The sequence below is a fragment of the Mugil cephalus genome, chromosome 22 (assembly GCF_022458985.1).
Source record: "Mugil cephalus isolate CIBA_MC_2020 chromosome 22, CIBA_Mcephalus_1.1, whole genome shotgun sequence".
Taxonomy (NCBI): domain Eukaryota; kingdom Metazoa; phylum Chordata; class Actinopteri; order Mugiliformes; family Mugilidae; genus Mugil; species Mugil cephalus.
This window is the reverse complement of record NC_061791.1, coordinates 13,579,121-13,600,596: the sequence shown is the minus strand read 5'-3', so window position 1 is coordinate 13,600,596 and position 21,476 is coordinate 13,579,121. Positions and strand designations below refer to the sequence as shown.

General features: G+C 45.2%; 2 protein-coding genes across 6 annotated transcripts in view; both read left to right on the top strand.

Annotated features, from left to right (window-relative positions):
• Nucleotides 1-3: 3 nt before the first annotated feature.
• On the top strand, nt 4-4,016 carry trmu (tRNA 5-methylaminomethyl-2-thiouridylate methyltransferase). Its single transcript, XM_047574709.1, has 11 exons — nt 4-215; nt 387-552; nt 651-757; nt 902-1,024; nt 1,135-1,307; nt 1,481-1,537; nt 1,661-1,727; nt 1,927-2,027; nt 2,188-2,332; nt 2,411-2,493; nt 2,603-4,016. The coding sequence occupies exons 1-11, from the start codon at nt 134-136 to the stop codon at nt 2,750-2,752; spliced, it is 1,254 nt and encodes a 417-aa protein (XP_047430665.1). The 5' UTR covers nt 4-133; the 3' UTR covers nt 2,753-4,016.
• Nucleotides 4,017-5,007: 991 nt separating this feature from the next.
• celsr1a (cadherin EGF LAG seven-pass G-type receptor 1a) overlaps nt 5,008-21,476 on the top strand; it is an 80,505-nt gene continuing 64,036 nt past the window's right edge. For all 5 annotated transcript variants that reach the window (XM_047575518.1, XM_047575517.1, XM_047575516.1 and 2 more), the window contains exon 1: nt 5,008-8,753. In XM_047575518.1, coding sequence (XP_047431474.1) covers nt 5,192-8,753 — 3,562 coding nt within the window. In that variant the 5' untranslated portion in view covers nt 5,008-5,191. The remainder of the gene's footprint in view (nt 8,754-21,476) is intronic.

Here is a 21,476-nt window from a genome sequence, read left to right as displayed (position 1 = left end):
GTCGGACGCTTTTCCTCGTCGGACCGCTAACATGGCGGCTTTTGAAAGTGTCAGTGAAGAGAAGTGAGGCGAAATTGGTTAATTACACAAGCGGGAAGCTTTATTAATTAAAAGCCGAGGGACGTTTGAAAGCATGGGGTTGATAAGACACGTCGTGTGCGCCATGTCCGGCGGCGTTGACAGCTCTGTGGCGGCGCTGTTACTGAAGAGGAGAGGTAAGGTGACAACACACACCTCAGGTTACTTAACATTAAAAGTTGGCAATGCACCGTGGTTGAACACGAAAGCTACAATAACGTTCACAAACATGTGACATTGTACGTTTTTTTTTTTTTTTCAAATGGGTTAGTTGTAAACATTTTTATTTTGTTGTCTGCTTGTTGAAGGCTACAACGTGACTGGAGTCTTCATGAAGAACTGGGACTCCCTGGATGAGAGTGGGGTCTGTATTTCGGAGAAGGACTGTGAGGACGCCTACAAAGTGTGTCAGATCCTGGACATCCCGTTCCATCAAGTGTCCTATGTCAAAGAGTACTGGCATGAAGTTTTCAGGTATTTTGTGTTTGCCACGCAAAAATGACACACCTTCTTCTTATTTATTATTGTCATCGCTGTTGTTGATGTCACTTCTGTTCCTCTTCCGCTGGCAGCAATCTGCTGAAGGAATATGAGAAGGGCAGGACACCGAACCCAGACATACAATGCAACAAACACATCAAATTCAACCATTTCCACAAGTACGCCATCAACACTCTGGGTATGAGGTCATATTCTGATTTATTTAAGATGCAGTGGTGTTTAAGTGTTTAAGGCTTAGAGTTAAACAGGTAGATGGTATGGCAGTATTAAAAAGCCTTGTTAAGTAAGACTTTTTGTTATTGTTGTGGTTTTGTCTGCGTAGGTGCTGACGCCATTGCGACAGGCCACTACGCCAGGACGTCGCAGGAGGACGACGAGGTTTTCCAGCAGCTGCACAAAGCCCCGCCGACCACACTCTTCAGAGACCGATTCGAGATCCGAAATCGTAAGTGTTTGACCGCCTTCTTCCGCAGCCGACGCTAAGTCTGCGGTTCACGTCCTTGCTTGTTTCTGATGTTGCCTCGAGTCATCGCTCACCTTCCGTCCCTCTACCAGCTGTGAGGTTGCACAAAGGTGCCGATCTCCTCAAGGACCAGACCTTCTTCCTCAGTCAGATCTCCCAGGATGCCCTGAGGCAGACCATGTTCCCCCTGGCCGGACTCACCAAAGAGTTTGTGAAAAAGATGGCTGCCGAGGCGGGGTTTCACCACGTGCTGCAGAAGAAAGAGGTGTGCACAAAACACAAATATGTAGCTGTTTTCTTTGGACAAATGAAACTGTTTGAGAATGAAGGGAAGGAAAAGGTTTGGGTTAAGGGCCTAACCTTACAAAGAAAGATATGATGGGATATGATGTGATGTGATGTGATGTGATGCACAATAAGCTGTCACTGCTCTTGCAGAGTATGGGCATCTGCTTTATTGGAGAGAGAAAAAACTTTGAAAAGTTCATTTTGGAGGTGAGACGTAAATTTTCAGCTATTTCTTACACATCAAAACTTCCTTGAAATGTTCTTTTTTTCTAAAAAAAAAAAGTCATTTTGTGTTAGACTGGCCTCACATTTACGTTCTCCGTTTTTTAGTATGTAGAACCAAAACCGGGAAACTTCGTCTCCATTGAGGACGGGACTGTCATGGGAACACACAGAGGTATTTGTCATATGACATTCTATATATTATTGAGTATTACAGACTGAATACAATGGCCCATCTTGTGTTACAAATTAGTGTCATAACAGCACTAACTTAATTCAGCTGTTTTTTGCGACTGTGTCCTCATTTTCAGCCTCTAAATTTGGATCCTTAATAGCTTACGTTCACGTCCCGTGTCTCGTTTCTGTCCATGCAGGTTGGTTCACCGTGACCCTGGGCCAGAGGGCGAGGATAGGAGGACTGAAAGACGCCTGGTTTGTGGTGGACAAAGATATTGCTACTGGAGATGTGTTCGTGGTGAGAAAATGTCTTTTATTTTTAAAGATAAAAAAAAAAGCAAAAACAAATAATGCAATAAGAAACAAATCTTGACCTGAATTGCAGTTTTCTAAGAGCATGATATTAAATCTTTTTTTTCATATGCGCAACTTAATTCATTAATCCTGTCGTGTCTCAGGCTCCCACCACCAACCACCCGGCTCTTTTCCGCGACACGGTCCGAACGGACCGCTTCCACTGGTTGGCCGTCGACCCGCCTCCTGAACTCGTCAGGACCCAGATGATGGAGTGCCACTTCCGTTTCATCCACCAGATGCCGCTGGGTGAGTCTACGAAGCGATCATTAGGAAGAACTGAAATTCAGGTTAAACACAAAGCACCACTTACGTTTTGTTCCCTAGTTCCCTGCACGGTAACTCTGAACATGGACGGCTCTGTGTGGATTTCACTCTCACACTCGGTCCGAGCTCTGACGCCTGGACAGGTAACTGTTAACATAAGACCTAGTTATTTTTCCCTGTTCTGTAACATCACCTTCAACGTCTAGTTGTTTTAGAATTCTGCTTGAGCTTTTCTTCTCTCTGTTGCCCCAGTTTGCTGTGCTCTACAAAGGGGACGAATGTCTGGGCAGCGGGAAGATCGTCCAGCTGGGCCCCAGCGAATACACGCTCCAGAAGGGCCGCGAGCGCATGGCAGCGGCTACGCGGGCCGAAGAGCAGCCCAGCCCTCAACCAGCCAGCTGAGATCACCTCACAGTCTGACTCTGGTACACTACAAAGAGCACCCACATGAGCACTTGGTGATATTGAGTCTCTGGGTGGAGGCCGCAAAGGTGTTTTTGTCTCAACAGAAGGAGGCTCGGTTCTCAGCTGAGACTCAATGGTGATAAGATGAAAAAGTAACTAATGAAAATAATTTTAAGTATTTTACTTGTAGGATAACAGATCTGCACCAGCACCTCAGCGGTAGCTTTCAGGTATGATGTGTGAGTGATTGTTTATACAGCTCTCCATGCATGTACATGCACCTCACCTATTTGAGTGATTACCATCATGGCGTTTATTGTGTTTTCGAGTTAATGGAAATTATGAGACGTCACTTACTTGAAAAAATGGACGACATACCTCGGTCTCAAGGGCTTATCATCCAAGAAGGTTTCACAAAGGCACGTCGGCCACCCCGGGGGGGAGGGGCTGCTTCGTACATCATGCCGATGAGGTGTGCGGCTTAAATCAAGAACACGGAGCTCAGTGGAAATCTGTGTGACTTGTCTGACGAAAGGATCTCTGTGTCCCACCCTTGTTGGGATAAGTGTGCAAATATTGACTGTGCTGACAATGAAATGCACCATTTAAAAAAAAAAAAACATTTTCCAACATACTTCCCTCGAATATCTGAAATCTGCTTGTTGCACACTCCTGGGTAATGTTTTGTTGCTCAACCACCAGAAATGGTGGAAGGAGAAACCAAAGCCAAGAGCAACAAGCAGCCATTATGAGATTTCTCTCTCGGTGGAAAATGAATAGGTTCCTCTCCTTGCATCCTGCCCAGCTTTTAAATCGTCTGTATTCTGTGTATTTTTTTTAAAAAAAAAGTACACAGCTTTCTTTTGCTGTAATAACAGAAAAGCTGCTATTAACGTGGAGGAGAAGAGTTTTAGGATGCTCTGATGGAGTTGTCCATCAGCGGGGCTTCGTTTTCGGCCTAAATTATAAGAAAAATAACTCGTATTTATTCTCTTATAACGCCATATTTGTTTTTATATCATACTTGGTTGCACAAATTCACATTTGATTGGTGATTCAAATTTAGTTCAGCTGTTCAAAAATAAGTAGACACTAAAATGTCTAAACATTATTGCTGTGTAATACTGTACAGAGTGTTCCTTCTGTAGATTTACTACAAAAACTATTTTTAAAAAGTGCCTTTATATAGGTCTGTGTGATGCACTCAGATTTTAAACCATAAACTGTTCATGAAAATTGAAAATAAAGACAATAACTTGTGTTTCGGTTTGTTTTTCGTTTGCATGTGTGCATCAACATTATGTCCAGAAGAAAAATAGCTCAAACTACAGCAGCCGTGCATTCGTTGTTCTACAGGTATAGGTCCACCGGGGGGCGCTACTAGACAAGATTATCCTGCAGGTTTCACCTGTTGTTCTCTAGTTGGGATTATTTTGCATAAACAACATGCTGTGCATCTGAATGTATACTAATAGGAGTTGTTGCCTATGTTAATCATATAAAAATGGACTTAAGCAGCATTTTCTGTTATCATTTTCATTTGATGTTAGTCACGTGTTTACCTAAAATCATTACCAGAGGCAAAGCGAATTTGATTAGAATACACAGATGAAAACTCATTTTCCCCAAGAAATGCTTTCTCTTGAATATTGCTTACAAAACTGGATGAATCGAATGTTTAAAAACAAAGTTCTACACAATTAATATTGTCTTCTAAACCAATCAAGCGAAAACTGATTATTTTTTCACCGATGACGCGTTGTTCTGCAGTTGTTACAGTGTAAACACCATTCAAAAGTCTCACCATTACATAGGCCATTGATCAACAAAAGTAATAACTGATGACCTAGTTTATAAAGTTGTAATATTTCGATATTAACATGAGTGGGGTCTTTGTAAATGATGAGTAGCAGCTGATAAAAGTTGGCAAAGTGGCGAAATATTGCGGACCTGAGGCCTGGTTCAAACACTTCTCAGTCGTTTCACTGCTCACAGCTACTCCAGCACACAAAAGTTGAAGAGAGGGCGACACTCAAACGCGCATTAGGAATTTCACCCAACTCTCTGCCTATTGTCATAACAATGCACTTGCGCGCATTGCTCACCCGGTCAGTGGCACTTCCTAAATCTCCATGAGAAAAAAAGCCCCCCCTCTCGAGAAAGCGTCCCAAAGGGAGAACACAGCAGGTTTATGGTAATAAGTCTGAGGAGAAGGAGGAGGAGGAGGAGGAGGCGGAGGAGAGCCACGGAGCCATTTTGTACTCATTTCAAACTCAGTGTGGGTTAACGCAGCCGCTGCGCGCCGTGGATACGCTGACACTATGGATACCGAGCGTCTTTTCCCACTTTAAAACTTCGCGATGAGGGATAAAACTAAGACGCGCTGCTGGGAGAGGGAGAGTTAATGCTTTTGCGAAGGACTTTCGGTGAAGTTGAATGGGATTCGGCAGGTTTACAAGCATGGAGCGACCGATGTGTTGGATTTGGGTTTGTGTCCTGTTCACAGTGCCGCTTGCGGGATGTTTGGAGATGCACCTTTCGGAGACTTTACAACCCGGGAGCGTTCTGGCCAACCTGTCTCTCGGACCTGGGTGGACGTACAAACTTGACAGAACTTTATCCCCCGGATTCATCCAGAGCTTTTTCCAAGTTGATGAGCGCGGAGGGGTGATCACTCTGTCCCGCAGAGTTGACTGCGCGCACGCACGGAGGAACCCGGCGCCTGTTTATTTCAGAACAGGTTCCTCGTTGTCCGGGGACGTTATTCTGACGCACTTTAATGTGTTTGTCCACGGCCAGGACTGTTTCATTAAGTACAAGAGAAAGAAAGCGTCGGGGGTGGCAGACATTGACATTAAACACCTCACAAAACTGGATACATCTTCCTGCTTACCTGCAGGTAAATTGCTTTTGAATGTAACAGAACTTTTGCCTCCCCTTACGCGGAACGTTGCCTTTTTGGACACGGAATGTCTCGGGAAAGACCTTGCTGCAGTGTTCAGGCACGGGGATTTATTCCTGGCCAAACACTCATGTCTCCAGCAGCACAGGGGACAGCCCGAGGTGATTATGCACTGCGCGTTGCACAGCTCTCCAGGCAGCCAGCCCTCTGTGCGGCTGAGTTTGACGCTGGTGAGAGCGTCTACACACCACGAGTCCACATCAGAGACCCCCATGAGAAACTCTGGCACGTTGATGCGCAGAGGGAAACGACAGGCAAACGCAGCCCCTCAGTTCCAGCTCCCCAACTACCAGGTGTCCGTGCCGGAGAACGAGCCGTCAGGCACGCGGGTTATCACCCTAAAAGCCACTGACCCAGATGAAGGAGAGGGAGGCAGGCTGGAGTACAGCATGGAAGCCTTGTTTGACAGGAGGTCTGATGACTTTTTCAGCATCGACTCTCAGACTGGAACCATATCAACTGTCCAGGCGCTAGACAGAGAAGTGAAAGACACCCATCTTTTCAAAGTTACTGTAACTGACAATGGCACTCCGAAGAAATCTGCTGCTTCTTACCTCACTGTCACTGTGAGTGACACCAATGACCACAGCCCGGTGTTTGAGAAAAACGAATACCGTGTTAAAATCCGGGAGAATGTAGAAGTGGGCTATGAGGTGATGACAATCCGGGCCACTGATGGTGACGCCCCCTCCAATGCCAACATGATCTATAAAATTGTGAACGACGAACGTGCTAATTCTGTGTTTGAGATCGACCCCAGGAACGGATTGGTGCGGATCAGAGAGCGGCCTGACAGGGAGACCCAGGCCCAGTACCAGCTCCTAGTTGAGGCCAACGATCAGGGCAAAGACCCGGGCCCCCGCAGCGCCACCGCTACTGTTAATATCTCTGTGGAGGATGAAAACGACAACGTCCCACAGTTCAGTAAAAAGAGGTATGTCGTTAAGATCCCGGAAAATGTGGCAGTCAGTACAAAAGTCATCCAGGTGGAAGCGACAGACAGAGATGAGGGAAACAATGCCAAAGTTCACTACAGCATCATCAGTGGCAATGTTAAAGGACAGTTCTACATTCACTCCCCCACTGGTGTGATTGATGTCATCAATCCACTGGACTATGAAATGTTCCGGGAGTATAATTTGAGAATTAAGGCACAGGACGGTGGCAGACCTCCGCTCATAAATGGCACAGGGATGGTGGTGGTGCAAGTGTTGGACATCAACGACAATGCACCCATGTTTGTCAGCACGCCTTTCCAGGCCACCGTGTTGGAAAATGTTGCCATCGGTTACTCTGTGATCCACATTCAAGCCATTGATGGTGATTCAGGAGAAAACGCCCGTCTGGAATACCGACTTACTGGCACCACCCCTGGATTTCCATTTACCATCAACAATGGCACAGGCTGGGTTACAGTGAATGAAGAACTGGACAGAGAAACCACCGACTTCTACACGTTTGGTGTGGAGGCAAGAGATCATGGAGTACCTGTGATGTCCTCTTCCGCCAGCGTCAGCATCACAGTGCTGGATGTGAACGACAACGTGCCCACATTCACAGAGAAGACCTACTCGCTTAAGATCAATGAAGATGCTGTTGTGGGGACCAGCGTGCTGACAGTCACGGCTGTAGATAGAGACATCAACAGTGTGGTGACATATCAGATCTCCAGTGGGAACACCAGGAACCGCTTTGCCATCACTAGCCAGAGTGGCGGCGGCCTCATCACCTTAGCCTTTCCCTTGGACTACAAGCAGGAACGCCAGTATGTGCTGACAGTTACTGCCAGCGATGGAACGCGCTACGACACCGCTCAGGTGTTCATCAATGTCACGGATGCCAACACCCATCGGCCCATCATCCAGAACGCAAACCACCGGGTAATGCTGACTGAAGGAAAACCAGTGGGCTCCGTTGTAGTGGTGATCACTGCGACAGATGAGGACACGGGAGAAAATGCTCGCATCACGTACATAATGGAGGACAATGTTCCCCAGTTTAAAATTGACCCGGATACTGGAGTCATCACAACACAAATGGAGATCGACTATGAAGACCAGGCCTCCTACACGTTAGCCATCATTGCCAGAGACAACGGAATCCCTCAGAAGTCTGATACCACTTATGTGGACATTGCCATCGAGGATGCAAATGATAATGCTCCTCAGTTCTCCAGAGACATGTACCAAGGGACTGTATTTGAAGATGCACCTGTCTACACGAGCGTACTTTATATTTCTGCTTCAGATAGGGATTTTGGCTCCAACGGCAGGGTAAGCTACACATTTCAAGGTGGCGATGATGGCGATGGAGACTTTTATATTGAGCCATACTCTGGTATCATCAGAACTGCTCGAAAACTGGACCGGGAGAACGTTGCTGTTTATAATCTGAAAGCCTTCGCTGTGGATAAAGGAGTTCCGCCTTTGAAAGCAGGTGTTTCTGTTCAGATTGTAGTCCAGGACATAAATGACAATGCTCCAGTGTTTAAGGAGGATGAGCTTTATATCGAGGTGTTGGAGAACAGCCCGGTCGGGTCCGTCGTTGCCCAGATCACTGCCACCGATCCCGATGAGGGCACCAATGCTCAGATCATGTACCAGATTGTGGAAGGGAATATACCAGAGGTTTTCCAGCTGGACATCTTTAATGGCGACCTCACTGCACTCACAGACCTGGATTATGAAGCCAAAACCGAGTATGTCATAGTGGTCCAGGCCACATCAGCTCCACTAGTAAGCCGGGCCACCGTCCACATCCGCCTGAAAGACGTGAATGACAACGAACCGGTGTTGCAGGACTTTGAGATTATATTTAATAACTACGTCACCAACAAGTCCAACAGTTTTCCATCTGGAATAATAGGAAAGGTACCAGCTCACGACCCGGATGTTATGGATAAGCTACGGTACAAGTTTGAATCTGGAAATGAACTAAATCTTCTGCTGCTGAATGAAAACACCGGGGATTTGAGGTTGAGCAGGGACCTGGATAACGACAGAGCACTGGAAGCACCCATGACCATCTCTGTCTCAGGTAATTAACTTCGCATTTCTCAACCCCTTCCTTCTGTGTGAAATTCCTGCTGTGTGACTTGATGAAATGTGTGGAAAGGTGGAAATTTGAGTCGCCGCATGTGATGTAGCATCTCACTGAATCGGGGCAGATTTTTTTTGTGTTGTTGTTGAGTACAGACAGAGGCAAGTTACAGCTGTGGCGCTGACTGTGTGATCAGTTAAGTGTTTGCTTCAGGCTCTGTGTAGGATCCGGTTGTGCTGCTTTTCATGCCATTTGGCTGATAAACGTATTGTGAGCGAGTGGTTGGTTCGGGTCGTAAAAAGCCGCTATTAGCAGGGTACCCACATAACTGAGCTGCTGCGTTGTTGCAGTTATGTGGGCTTCGGTCAAAAGTCAGAACACACACATGCATGGAGGGCGCGTAGATGTACGCTAATGATTCCCCTCCCTCAGAGCTTTTACAAGCTGAACTCTTTGAAGTGCATGGGCTGAACATTTTTGGCCTTCTGTAGGTGTGCTGCAGGGAGGTGGATGAACATCTTGTGGCAAGATGTTTCCCACAATTTTTACAGTAGCGCTTCTTTTTTTTCTTTTTTTTTTTTTTTACAGTTTGTATGACATTGATTTGAATAAAAGACAGTTTTGGAGAGGGTTTTGAATTTGAACTGCATGGTGATGTTTAACGTACAGGTTATTATTTTTTTCCCAAGACACAAGCAGACTTTGCTCTTTAAAGTTAAAGATTAGGCAAATGCAAACACGTAGAAATTTACACCCTTACTGGCACTACATGCACATACACTTTGTAAGAAATCCCTTTGACATTAATCAGTCAGGATAACTCTAATGTCCCGAAAGAATAACTATCCTGTTACACATTGACAGCTGGTCGCTCAACCCTGTCTGTCCTTCTTTCTCTTTTGTATCCCCCTCTTTTTCCCTATTTTCTGTGTTGAACTCCCGAAATAGTTTAAATCCTAAAATGGGCAAATAGCCAAAGATCAGTTGTGTGTCTCTCTTTCCATGTCACCGTATCTCCAAAGTAAAGAATTCCAGCGTATGCCATGTAGTCGTTAAATACAAATGAGTTGTTAGTGTTAATTTCTCGCCACTGTGACATACCTTGGTTCATCTGGCGGTGGGAGCTTTTCACCAGATGTCCCCTCATTTTTCTCTACCAGTATTTTTGCTGAAGGACTCGCACCTCGTCTTTGTGTCGGACAAAGAGCAGAGTGTCCCTTTCTAAGTGCTTTACGGCCGCTGTGGACGTCCTGCTGAGCATCCGAGGGGCCAGCGTCTCATCACAATAGTTCTAGGACTTATAGCCCTTATTAGCTGCCTCAGCGTCCGTGCTTGTCAATAACAGCCGATGAGTCTAGGTGTATCCTTGACAACAGTGACCTCGTGATGGTCCCAGTGGGGGCTGTGCCTCTTCATTAGTTGTATTCCCTGTGTGCGCGCGACCATAAATATATATGAGCATGTGTTTCATGCACACTTAAGCAGATCCACACACTCTCGCCATAGAATAGCTCCAAATCCCTCTATTTTGATGGCTCCCCTCGACGTCAAGTGTTGGGTAACCATTACCGTTGATGTCATGACCTTTCAACCTTAGGGTCTTGGGAGAGGAAGGCCCGAGGGGATTGGAAGGCTATCATCATCTCAACAAGCACTAAGAGACAAGAAACTCCATTGGATTCAGTTCCAAGCGGCTCACCTGAGGCCGTGTGTTCTTCATGGAGTTTTTTTATCCAGTTGATGTTTGGTTAGTGTTTAAGCTTCTATCTCTGTGCGAAGGAGACATATTCACACTTTCACTGAATTGGATTAATTTATATCCTTCCTTGTTGAGCTTGGAGCCAATTCAAATTGGATTTCTGACCGTTATTATTCTTAAAACTAACTTATGTGTTACATGTGACAACATCTAAATTGAGCTACACATACTTTCGGTTTGGGTTTCTCTTATAGCAGCGGCCTCACATGATCGTTATCAGCTCATTATGTCTGCTTTCATCGTCACCGACATCCTCAGTCCATGAGGAATTAGACTAATCAGAGTGCATTAGCTCTCATTACCTGCTTGTCTCCATTTACCTCATTTTTGTTTATCCCTGACCAGCTGAACAAAAGCCTATTGACTGATGTATTAAGGAGAGCTCTGAGTGTTGTATGGAGAGGGCCAACAGCAAAAAGAGATGAAGATGTGGCTGCTTGTCACAGGGGCTTTTTCTTTCCTTATCTTCCTGATAAATTCTCGCTGTGCAGTGACTTCGCAGGTGCTTCCATTCTGGAAAACAGAACGCCTGAGAATGTTTCTGGAGCCCTGTGTTGAAGCAACAGACCGCCCTGATAACTCCTCGGAGATACACTCGCTTAACTCACTCTTGTAGCCACAACACTGATCCATCTGTCCTCGTTCTCGCTTCTTGTACTTGTGTGTGTGTGAATACGAGGGTATCGCTCTGCGGTTCAATAGCTGAGGGCTATGTGTTCTCTTGGTAAGAGCTCTTATCTTAGTTTGTCAAATTTCACTAAAAACCTTTCGGGTTTTCTTTCTGTTCTCTAAAAGATTTGTATCTGGCCGTTTCTGACTGTCACAAAGGCAGAGTTGTGCAGCATTTGAGTGTGCGCCGTTTTCTCTGTGTTGTCCTGTATAACTCAATCATATGTTAGAGTTTAATATATCAGAGCCATATCCAGCCAGTGACAGGCGAGTGATTACCTATGAATCAAAACAAACTTTGATTCGTAAGAACGAGCTGGTTGATTGCCAGAACTGACAGCTATCTAAGCTCCAGCGTCACAAATCTTGATAGTAAGAGGTTTTCTAAAGGGCTTGATTTATATCTTTCATGACAGACTCTTGACCTCGATAGACGTCTAAATTTGTCCCAATGCAAAGACCAATTTGAGCTGATGTGGTTTGTTGCTATTACTTGTATGCCATTGGCTTGTCCTACATCCAATCAGAGCCATTTTGTTGAAAAAAAAAGTCACCTGCACTCAGATGTCTAGCATGACTATGTCGCTGTTCCTTTCCATCACGTATGTTACAGAATTAAACCTGATAATTTGATTGTTCCGGCAGATTGCGTCATTAACGCAATCAGTTTCCAACTGACCCACTCCAGACCACCGCCTTGTTTAGTCTAGCTTCCAGGCTAAGGAAGTCGACGCGAAACCAGCTCCCCTTGATTGGTTTTGTATATCTTTCATTCGGTCTCTTATGGGGTAAAGAGGACATTAATCACTAGTCTTACCAGGATCATTGTCTTTGCTTAAAGCAAATATTCTGAGATGTGAAAGACAGGAGTGGTTTTTTTTTTCATTCCAGGAAGTGTCTACCGGATAGGTGGGGTTTACAACCGCTAATGTTAAAGCTTGCATGAACAAGCTATAGGCGGAGCTGTGCTGAATTATTCACCGATGCAGCAGAGCAGATTGTTACTTAAACGATTACGAATGATTGATGCTAAATCGTCTTTTTCCACCCCGAGCTCTGATCTCATCTTCCTTACCTTTGGTGAGCCGGATGGCATGACGCTACATGCACTCACACAACCCCGCCCCTTCCTCCTACAACCCCCCGCCCCACCGTGCTTTCCCTCTTTTTTCCCCCATGGGGCTGTTGCTTAGCTTCCCTGCCTTGGGTTTGGCTCCTAATCCCGATTGAGGAGTTGCATAGCTCAGCTTTTTTACATTTCTGTTCTCGTCCACCCGCCCCCTCCGAGATTCACTTTCTCCCACTCCGTATGAATAATTAGATTTATATTGTGACACAAGAACTGTAGCTCAGGGTTTATTTTAAGCTCGAGCCAAGAGAAAATACAATGTGTTGATTTGTTTGCAGATCTTCCACAGACAGGCCACTTAAAAAGCATTCCTGCGAGAACCACAGCTTTATGATTTATAAGGACAGTCGTAATTGTCCCTTTATTATAAGGCACAGTTACAGTTGTGCAATTCACTGCAGAGTATTGGGTGTGATGCGTTGGCCTCTTGATGAATTGTGTGACTTTTTATTTCGTTCTCTTGAACCGGAACGAGACCGTTCTTCTTTTTCCTCCATCGCTTGTTCCGGTCGTTCAGTTGCTTTCCGATCACGCCATGTCGGACATGATACCACCTATTGGGAAAGACAAATTACTCTCTGTGTGACTCAAGGGACTAACTTGAGCTTCCCGGCAGCCCTCTGCTCCCGTTTTCCCCTCTTTCCTCGAACCGACTCGTGCCTGTATGTCCTGACAAGAAAAACACGACTCCTCACTGGAGCACAGGTGTGGCAGCCATCCACAGACACCGGTGACCTTTCACCTGTGAGATCAAAGCAGGACATGTTTTTTTTTCTTTTTTTTTTTTTTTTACACAGGCACTCAGTGGCGAGAAATGACCCTGCACTGTTTTACACATGACTTGCGACCTCAGGCTGACGGATGGGCCAGACAGAGGGGCGAGTCGCAGAGAAGCCGAGCGCTTCTAAAAGTGAATATCTCTGAGCCAGTAGGGAATGTGCAGCCATTACATTTAATCATAAGTCTACGTAGATGCTGCCCATGTGCTTTAGGCTTGTCTGCAGCAGCTCATATATATGTATGAGTGTGTGAGGCTTGGCATGCTCAGTAACTGATAGTAGGAGATCCCATTCATTCCTAAGATATCACACAGTCCTGCTTTGAAACTCCCCACTTCTCCTTCTGTTTCATTGCCTCTGCCTCTTCTTATACTTCCCTGACGATTATACCTGTTGCACGGCCGTGAGCCAGCAGAGTGTCGCTGCCCCAGCGTACGGTGTTCCCGAGTGGCCATAGACACTTATTAGGTTACTGTCGACACTTCTCTATCTGTCTGGTATGCCTGTCTTGTCTGTCTCTGTAAGCGTCTATTGTCAGCCTGCCCATCCTCGCTTTTATGTCTGTGTTTGCATACTTGGATGCTCTCCGAGCGTCAAGAATGTTATTTAGCCCTCGTGGCTCGGTAGACGTTGGTTTCGGTTACAGAGAATCTATCTGAAGACGAATCCTTGATTGGCCATCGCCTTTTAGACTTCACCTAGGGACCCTGTGGGCTAATCGTTGATCTAGGAGGACACTTTTGCAGTTTGTGCCACTGCAGTTTATCATTTTGTTGGAACGTATTTCAGAGCACACAGCTGTATTGTTAAAGCTTCTTGCATGCCTTCTGCAATCAGACCCCAGCGGACCCTTGTGAACTTGCGGATGCAGAATGTATAATAGTTATAGAGATGCTGCTGTCATATTTTGAGCATATTTTGTGCAGCCCACTCTTAATTCTGTCTCTTCATTGGGAAATGAACTCTCTAGATGAGCAAAACTGAAAGCAGGACCACTTTAATAGTTGTTAGTTCAATCCAAGCAAACACTGAATTGTTAACCTGAATGAATTTTCACCTTTGTTCCCCTTTGTGCAGAGCCCGACTGTTCGTCCCGCCACTTGGCTCTGGGTTCATATTTACAGTAAATACATGGGAGTGATATTAGCTTTCTCATCTAGCTCTGCAAGTGGCTTCTGCACTTTTGTCTTGCGGAATGTAAGTTCTGCGACCCGTCCGCACGTTTGCTGCCTCTATGTCTCTTGCCGAAAACACAACACGATGTCCCTGAGGGTGGCGGAAAAGACAGGGCAGGTCTAATAACGGCGTTCGCATCTCCCCGTCTCCGCTCGCGTGCTCAATGAGCGAGAAAGGAATCACATTCACGCTTAATCTTGTACATCCACGGAGAGCTTTATTGTGTGTGTGCGTTTCTGTGTGGGTATGTGTACCTCCAGGCTGTAGTTTAGAGTTTGAAGTGTAAATACCAGGGGATCAGGAGTGGTCACTGTTCCACTCCACTGATGTCTGAGCGCTCAATTACAGGCTACAGAGAGGAGGGACGCTTAAGGATCTGAGGCCGTGTGCTGGTGCCGGCGTTGGCTGTGAGAAGCAATATGGCCACACACTGACTGTGGGATAAGTTCGACGAAACTCCCAAAGTTTCCCAAAGGGAACAAGTCGCCTTTAATTTGCGTCAAATATGATTATAAACCCCAACTTTGCTTTTGATTTAATTTTATATTATAGCCCTGGTAAGTATGATACATGCACTTTGCATATTTGTGTTTCTAAATCTGTCATTTCAATGCGACCGTTTGCCACTTGAGCCCTCTTGACTCCCGAGATTAGTGTTCTGTTTCCTGCAAGAGACGTCTCCGAGCGGAGTGCTGGTTTCCAGTGGCTGTTGGGTGAGCAAGAAAGCGAGCTGTCTTTCTGTCAGGCAAACGTGTTTTCTGTGCGGATTTCAAAGAGGGGTTGTTTGCTTGCAAACACCTACAGCGCGCCTGAGGATCTGGTGAAACGGTGCATTCCCTTTTTGTTACAAACACACACACACACACACACACAAGGCAGGGTTATCTCTTATTTACATGCTGGAGGACGGTGATTTCACCACTCAAACTCCAACAGGTTTTGAGTGGTGGTGGTGGTGGTGGGGGTGTTGTCTTTGATTGTAACCGGACACACCTCTCTCATCCCTTTTCATTCTCCCTAACCCAGACAAACACAATACCCTTCTTTGTCTCTCTCACCGGGGAGCCAGGGGGAAGCTTCGCAGCGCGCCAACGGCTCACGAGGGTGACATTACATGCGTCATGATGTGCGATGACCAGCTGCTGGAATGTTAAGTGGTGGTGGCGGTGGGCGGGGGCTGAGGGGGGGCGTACGTTGCGTTCGCTGCTGTGACGGTTAAGTGGTGGTGGCGGTGGGCGGGGCATGCTGAGGGCCGCTGTACTATTGTGGCTCGTTCAATTTGTGGGTGTATTGCTGATGTGTAGGACCGCAGGTGAACTGAGAGGATCTAAAGGTGCAATAACAAAGACGCACCTTTCGCTAATTTCAGTTTCTCTGCTTGGCTTTGTTGGTTCTGTATCTCTCTCGCATAGATTGGGCTGGTTGCCAATCTGTGTGATGACTGATGTTAGGACTCCATACGTGACTGTGAGGCTTGCATACAGAGACGTGCATTCAATTTTCTGCCAATGTACTACAACAAAACTCATGTGACTGCCTTTAGCTTTTGCTCTTTAAGACCAATTACAAGTAATTATGAGTGAATTGTAAACATATATACCAGTCTACTCTCTATTTATGGTTTTAATGAATGAATGAATGCATGGAGATTACTTGAATGGTTGCTTCTTGGAGGTTACTTCAGACTTTACCCTGAGGTGTCCAGACCACTCTTCACTTCAAACTGAAGGCCAAAAGAAACCAATTTTTCTGACGAGGTCCTTACAATGATGGACAGCCTGCCTGAGGAGCTACTTAAGTGTACCCGACTTAAAACCACAGCTTCCAGTAATTGAAGTGCCCCTTGGTCTGCAGTAGAAAGACAACAGTAGCTGTTAGCAGAATGATAATTTGCCTCCTAAGACACAAAAATATTTATTGTAACCTTCATTTTCCATAAATGAGTGAGAAGCCTCCCAGTTGGTTCTAAAGTCACATTTTATTTTTTTTTTCCAGGAACTTAAGAAACTGAATGACCTCAAAAGCTCTCTGCAGGCTTGTTGGTTGTCTGTGTTTTTACTGCAGAGAACCACAAAGATAGGCCAGCCTGGTCTGCTGATGAATGAACAAAACAACAGCTGTGACAGACGGGTGTCATTATTTGTTTGGCACAACAACAACCATGGAGAAAATTCAAACTATGCTGCTGCTGATTGTGATTTTCTCCTTTGAAAGTTAGTGCATTAAAAGAGCTGTGGTGGAGTCTTGCAAGCCCCGCCACAAATTCCTGTACTTTTGAAAAGTATTACTCCGCAAGCAGGGACTTTTTTTCCCCTCCAAAACTAAATTTAGACCATGGTTCCTGCTGTGAGAACCTACTGAGTACCTTCAGATTTCTAGTTCCTTGGAAATGTTCCTGCAGTAGACACTTAAACCACTTAATGTGTGGTTAATGTGCGTCAGTTTGATTGGTTAACTTGGTAGAAGCATATTTCCACTTAATATTCCCAGCTGCTTCTCCGTCTTTGCACTTTTCGAATCAATTATTTTAATACAGATGGAACACAATGATGAAAGGTTAACTGAGGAGGTTCGGAAACACAAACATTTGCACGACTAATTTCTGACAAGATTTCGGCATAAGTTTCCGTCGCCATTGTTGAAAGTGAAACAGGAAGTAGAATTTTTTTTATCTTACTGCCAAAGTTTAGGCAAAGTTGTGAGGTTAGAAAGAAAGAATGTGCGCAAACTTAAAATGTCAAATACATTCAACACAAGCCCTCGTCCTCCCTACACCTTTACTTCTGCTGGCGTCAGATCAGTGTATTGCCGAGGAACGTGTCGTGCTCCATGCGTAATAGCCCTACTTGCGGCATTTTCGGCTGCACTCGTCAAAGCTGTTAAGACTTGGCAGTGGCGCTGACAATGCAGGTATTAGGATGAAATGTCAAACGGCTTAAATGGATTGAGTTCACTGGCACAAACAGACCTAATATCTGTTCACCATTAAAGTCCCATTGCTTAGTCTGGTGGTGAACAAAAACATGCCCTTATGCAGAAACTCAATCCCAAAAGATAACCTAACTGACAAACAACTCTGTCTTCATACAAAACATAACAATAAAACATATGTTAGAACAGTATTTCAAGCTGTTTGAGGAATCAATCCAGGTTTAAATTATAAAATGTCTTTTGCATCACAGCTTGATGAAAACGTTTTTCTCGATAGCTTTGCTGAAATCAGACCCCTATCTCATAATTGCCCTGTCTGAAAAACTGATTGGGGTTTAATGCTGATCCCAGAGTGTTGATGTTGGACCGAACTGAAGGGCTCCATGTCAGATTGTGCTCATCGAGGTGTCAACTTCAGTCGTTTCCCCTTCAGCCATAGAAGAAGAAGCCGGTGATGGTGACAGGTGTAATCATGACAGTTAATACCTTGTGTGTGGACTAGTTGATGCACGCTTGGATTTCAACTTGTTGCTCTTTTTTTTTTCTGTCTCACCGCCCGTCAGAGCCTTAGCTGTCGTTGACACATTTACGTGCTTGTTTAGTTTCTCTTTGTAGTTGTTGGCGGCGTGATAAACAGCCGTGCTAGCAATTGAATTCGAAAGTCACAAGGCACATTCGTGTCCTAGCCACAATAAACTGGAATGACTAGCTTGCTGACATCAAGCATCAGGTCACAGTTTCACTTTGTCCCATGTGCGTCTGTTAGCTTCAGCTAATTCCAAGTCAAATGTTAGCATGCCAACAGTAAAGTAGTGTACAGTGTAAGCACGTTTGCTAAATACTGGCATGGTAGCATTGTCAACTTGAGTATGTTAGCATTTAGCAGGAGATGGGAAGAGTTTTGCCAAGCCAAATAAATTACAGCCTGTAGTGAACTCTTGGGGCATAATTCACCATAATTGGTGGTTTGGTATAAAGTGCCTCTACGATTTCTGCAACCGCAAAAACAAGATACGAAGCGGCTGCATTGTTAAAAGATTTGCACAGCTAAGGCAGGATTCTCTGTGTCTTAGGTTGTCTTTTTAGATTTTGCTCATAGGCCCTTCAATGGCCCGGTTGTTTACTGGCATGAGGGGATTTGAACCCTGACTCAGAGCGAAAGCCGATGCCTTGCCCCAGTGTGTCAGTCACAGCTGTCTTCATTGGTGTCAGCTTACGGCCTCCTGACAGCCTGTGTTGTGCTCTGACGGTACCTGTCTGCTGTCAGGTTTGAGCAGAAAACCACACGTTCACACGCACTGAAGGAACCGAACGTTGGAATCGATTGGCGTCCAAATCCGACTGACGGTGATTCGTTCGCGCACACGTAGAAGTCAGACCACCGTCAGCGCCTTATGCTTTAATTTAGTGGCGTATTTCATGTGGTTGTAGGCGCGTTGCACCCTGGATCCCACAGATGGGGCGGCCCAGGCCTCTGTTATCCTTTCAAAGTAACATTCTAAGACGTGCGGATTGAAGCTTTATACATTTTCCTTCAGCCCTCCGGGGCTCGTCTTGACAGAAAGCGAGGAACACCACTCCAGAAATGCAGACAGAGGGACCTCCGAGGTATATAGGGTATGCTCCTCTTCCTTTTGATAGGATGTCAAGGTGCTCCTTTGAACTGACACATCCTCCTGTTACCTTTTGGATAGAGTGACTCACGCACATACTCGATAGCGCGTCTTCAAACTGTACACAGACACACACACATATGCCCTCGTGTCACACACCATCCAGATCACGCGGCCGCCGTGGACTTTTCAGCATTTCAGCCGAGAGACCTCCTCCCCTGGAGTGTTGAGGCCAGATTTCACACAAAGATCCCTTCCACCTTTGATAATGGTTCACAAAAACTGCCTCGCCCTCCCAAATTGTCTTCAGTTACATGCGTATCAAAGTCAATGTTGTTTTATCCTCCAGGAACAGTTTGTACACAGCAGATAACTTTAGAAATGCCGAGTTAAAGCCGGCTAGGATGCATTTCTATATCGTCTTTATTCGGAATACATCAAGCTTTTGTTGTTGCGCCAGTCGTGTTATGCCTCTTTTTATACATGTTTGCCTCTAATTACACCTATCACCAGTGTGTCCTCTGGCGTTGTGTGCGTATGCTAAAAATATACTCAGAGATTCTCAAAAAAACAACTCAGAGACTACAAATAATCAAAGCAGCATGATTCCCTGCTATTTACATTTCTTTATGGTAGCGCAAATTGAAAGATGTGGAAGTGAAATAATCATTCCACTTTCATGGATATTTTGGATACGGCGAATTTTGATTTTACTGATAGAGAGTGGGATCCCAACTCGTGTGAATTGTGGTTGAGCTGACGGCCATATTGGTGTTGCAGTGTGTGTTGTATGAAACAAAATGTAACTTAATTCCTTTAGTGGTGTGATAAAAAAACCTAAATGGGATTCTGCCATCTTCATTAAATGACTGTATCTTTCTTGATTTGCGGGTCCTATTTTAAGTTGTCAAAAAACCATATGTGTTATTCTCAATAGTCTAAAAACATTACTGGTTTCTTGCCATTGTCGTCTGCTGTAGGCCGGTGCCGGGTGTTTGCCAATCTCTATAAACTTTCAGTTTTTAAATATAAAAATGAAAGAGATGACTTCTATTTTTCACGCTAATGTGTTTTAAAAGGACTCCTGACACTCATTCTCAACATTCTTTTTTTTTGTATAGGTGACTGTACAATGACAATAAAGCCTAGCTTATCTTATCTTATGACACCTATGTTCTGGAGCACAACTAGAAACCACAATGCCTCTCTCTATCTCTCTACATCCCATGTGATGTTTGAAAATAACATGCGTGCTGCTGTCTATCTTCTGCCGGCCTTTATCAAATTACATCTTGGCTTACAGTGAATAGCTGTTTATCTGTGTGTGCGTTTGTGTGTGTAGCACTGTGGGTGATAACAAAAAATGCCCTTACATCAAGTTAATGCCAGGTATCAGCTCCCACTCCTTCCCTGGTGTCTCTTACGTGATAAGACCTGGAAGAAGGAGACTTACTGACGGTCACTTGACGTCTCCCTTCCTTCCTTCCCTTCTGATCCCACTGAGCTGAGCGCGACACCCTGCAACACAGTGGGAAGATAGCCGGCACTACCTCTACTCTTTCTACTCCAGGCCTTTTGCCAACTCCTAACCCTCCTAGAGTGCTGTTGGGAGACTGATGGCGGCACTCACTGTCTGACCACAGACACTCATGCCAGTACACTGATAGGCGGCTTAGCGCCCTGCACTCTGCTCTGCACCTTCTAAAATACTGTCTGCATTGATTTCCAAGTCTATAATGTAGCCAACATTTCTTAATAGACTCATCATAGAGCTTCAGTGCGTCTAGATCAGCTACTCTCACCTCTAATTGCAGTAAGCAGGTAGACCAGCAGAAGTCGTTTTTAAGAAGAAATTGTAGCTCAGTTGTGCAGGTTTGAGGGTATTTTTAGCTCTCGGGTTTTAGACAAAAATGACATTAAGGAAGGATCATGTTTGTTTTGAACTGTAGAACATTGTGCATAGCCCATCCTCAGCTTTCTGTCAGGCCTGTGAGGCAGTGCAGGTCCAAAGTTCTTGACCCCTGGTTATGGTCATTTGGCCTTTGACCCCCCAAAACAAAATACAGGCCATAGACTGTAGCAGCCGCGGGCTCATTGGCTCTAAACTGTGCTTTTATCTAACGAAGCCCCCACTTACTGCGGGGTCATCTGGACTGTCTCTTAGCCTTACCTTCTGGTGTGCCAGATAATGTCAGCCTCTCTTGGGAAACATTGGAAAATGACACAAGCCGTTTGCAGATAAGTAATAAATGACATTGCTGCTTTCGTCTGTCCTTTAGATTTATGGCTTTGCCGCACATTGGCTTCTGTTTGCGTGTATGCCATTGATTCACAGCTCTCGAGGCTTGCGTTTCCCCGTTCAAACAACACAGCCATTGATTCCCTAGATAACCACAATGTTGCACAATACATCCACTTAATTGTCTACTGCGCTGTTACGTGAAACAGCACTTGACAGTCAGATACTTAGTCATAATTTCTTATTGCAAATGCTTCCCGCAATCGTTTCACATTTGGATTCAAACTGCTCAAGAAAACAGTTAATGGTTTAAGCAAAACAATCATCTACATGTCAGAATAATGATTTACTGCCTTAGGAGGAAATTCTGGTTTGCGGTTGTTTTCTTTTAACTAAGCAGGCTACAGCAGATAAAGCCGGTGAAG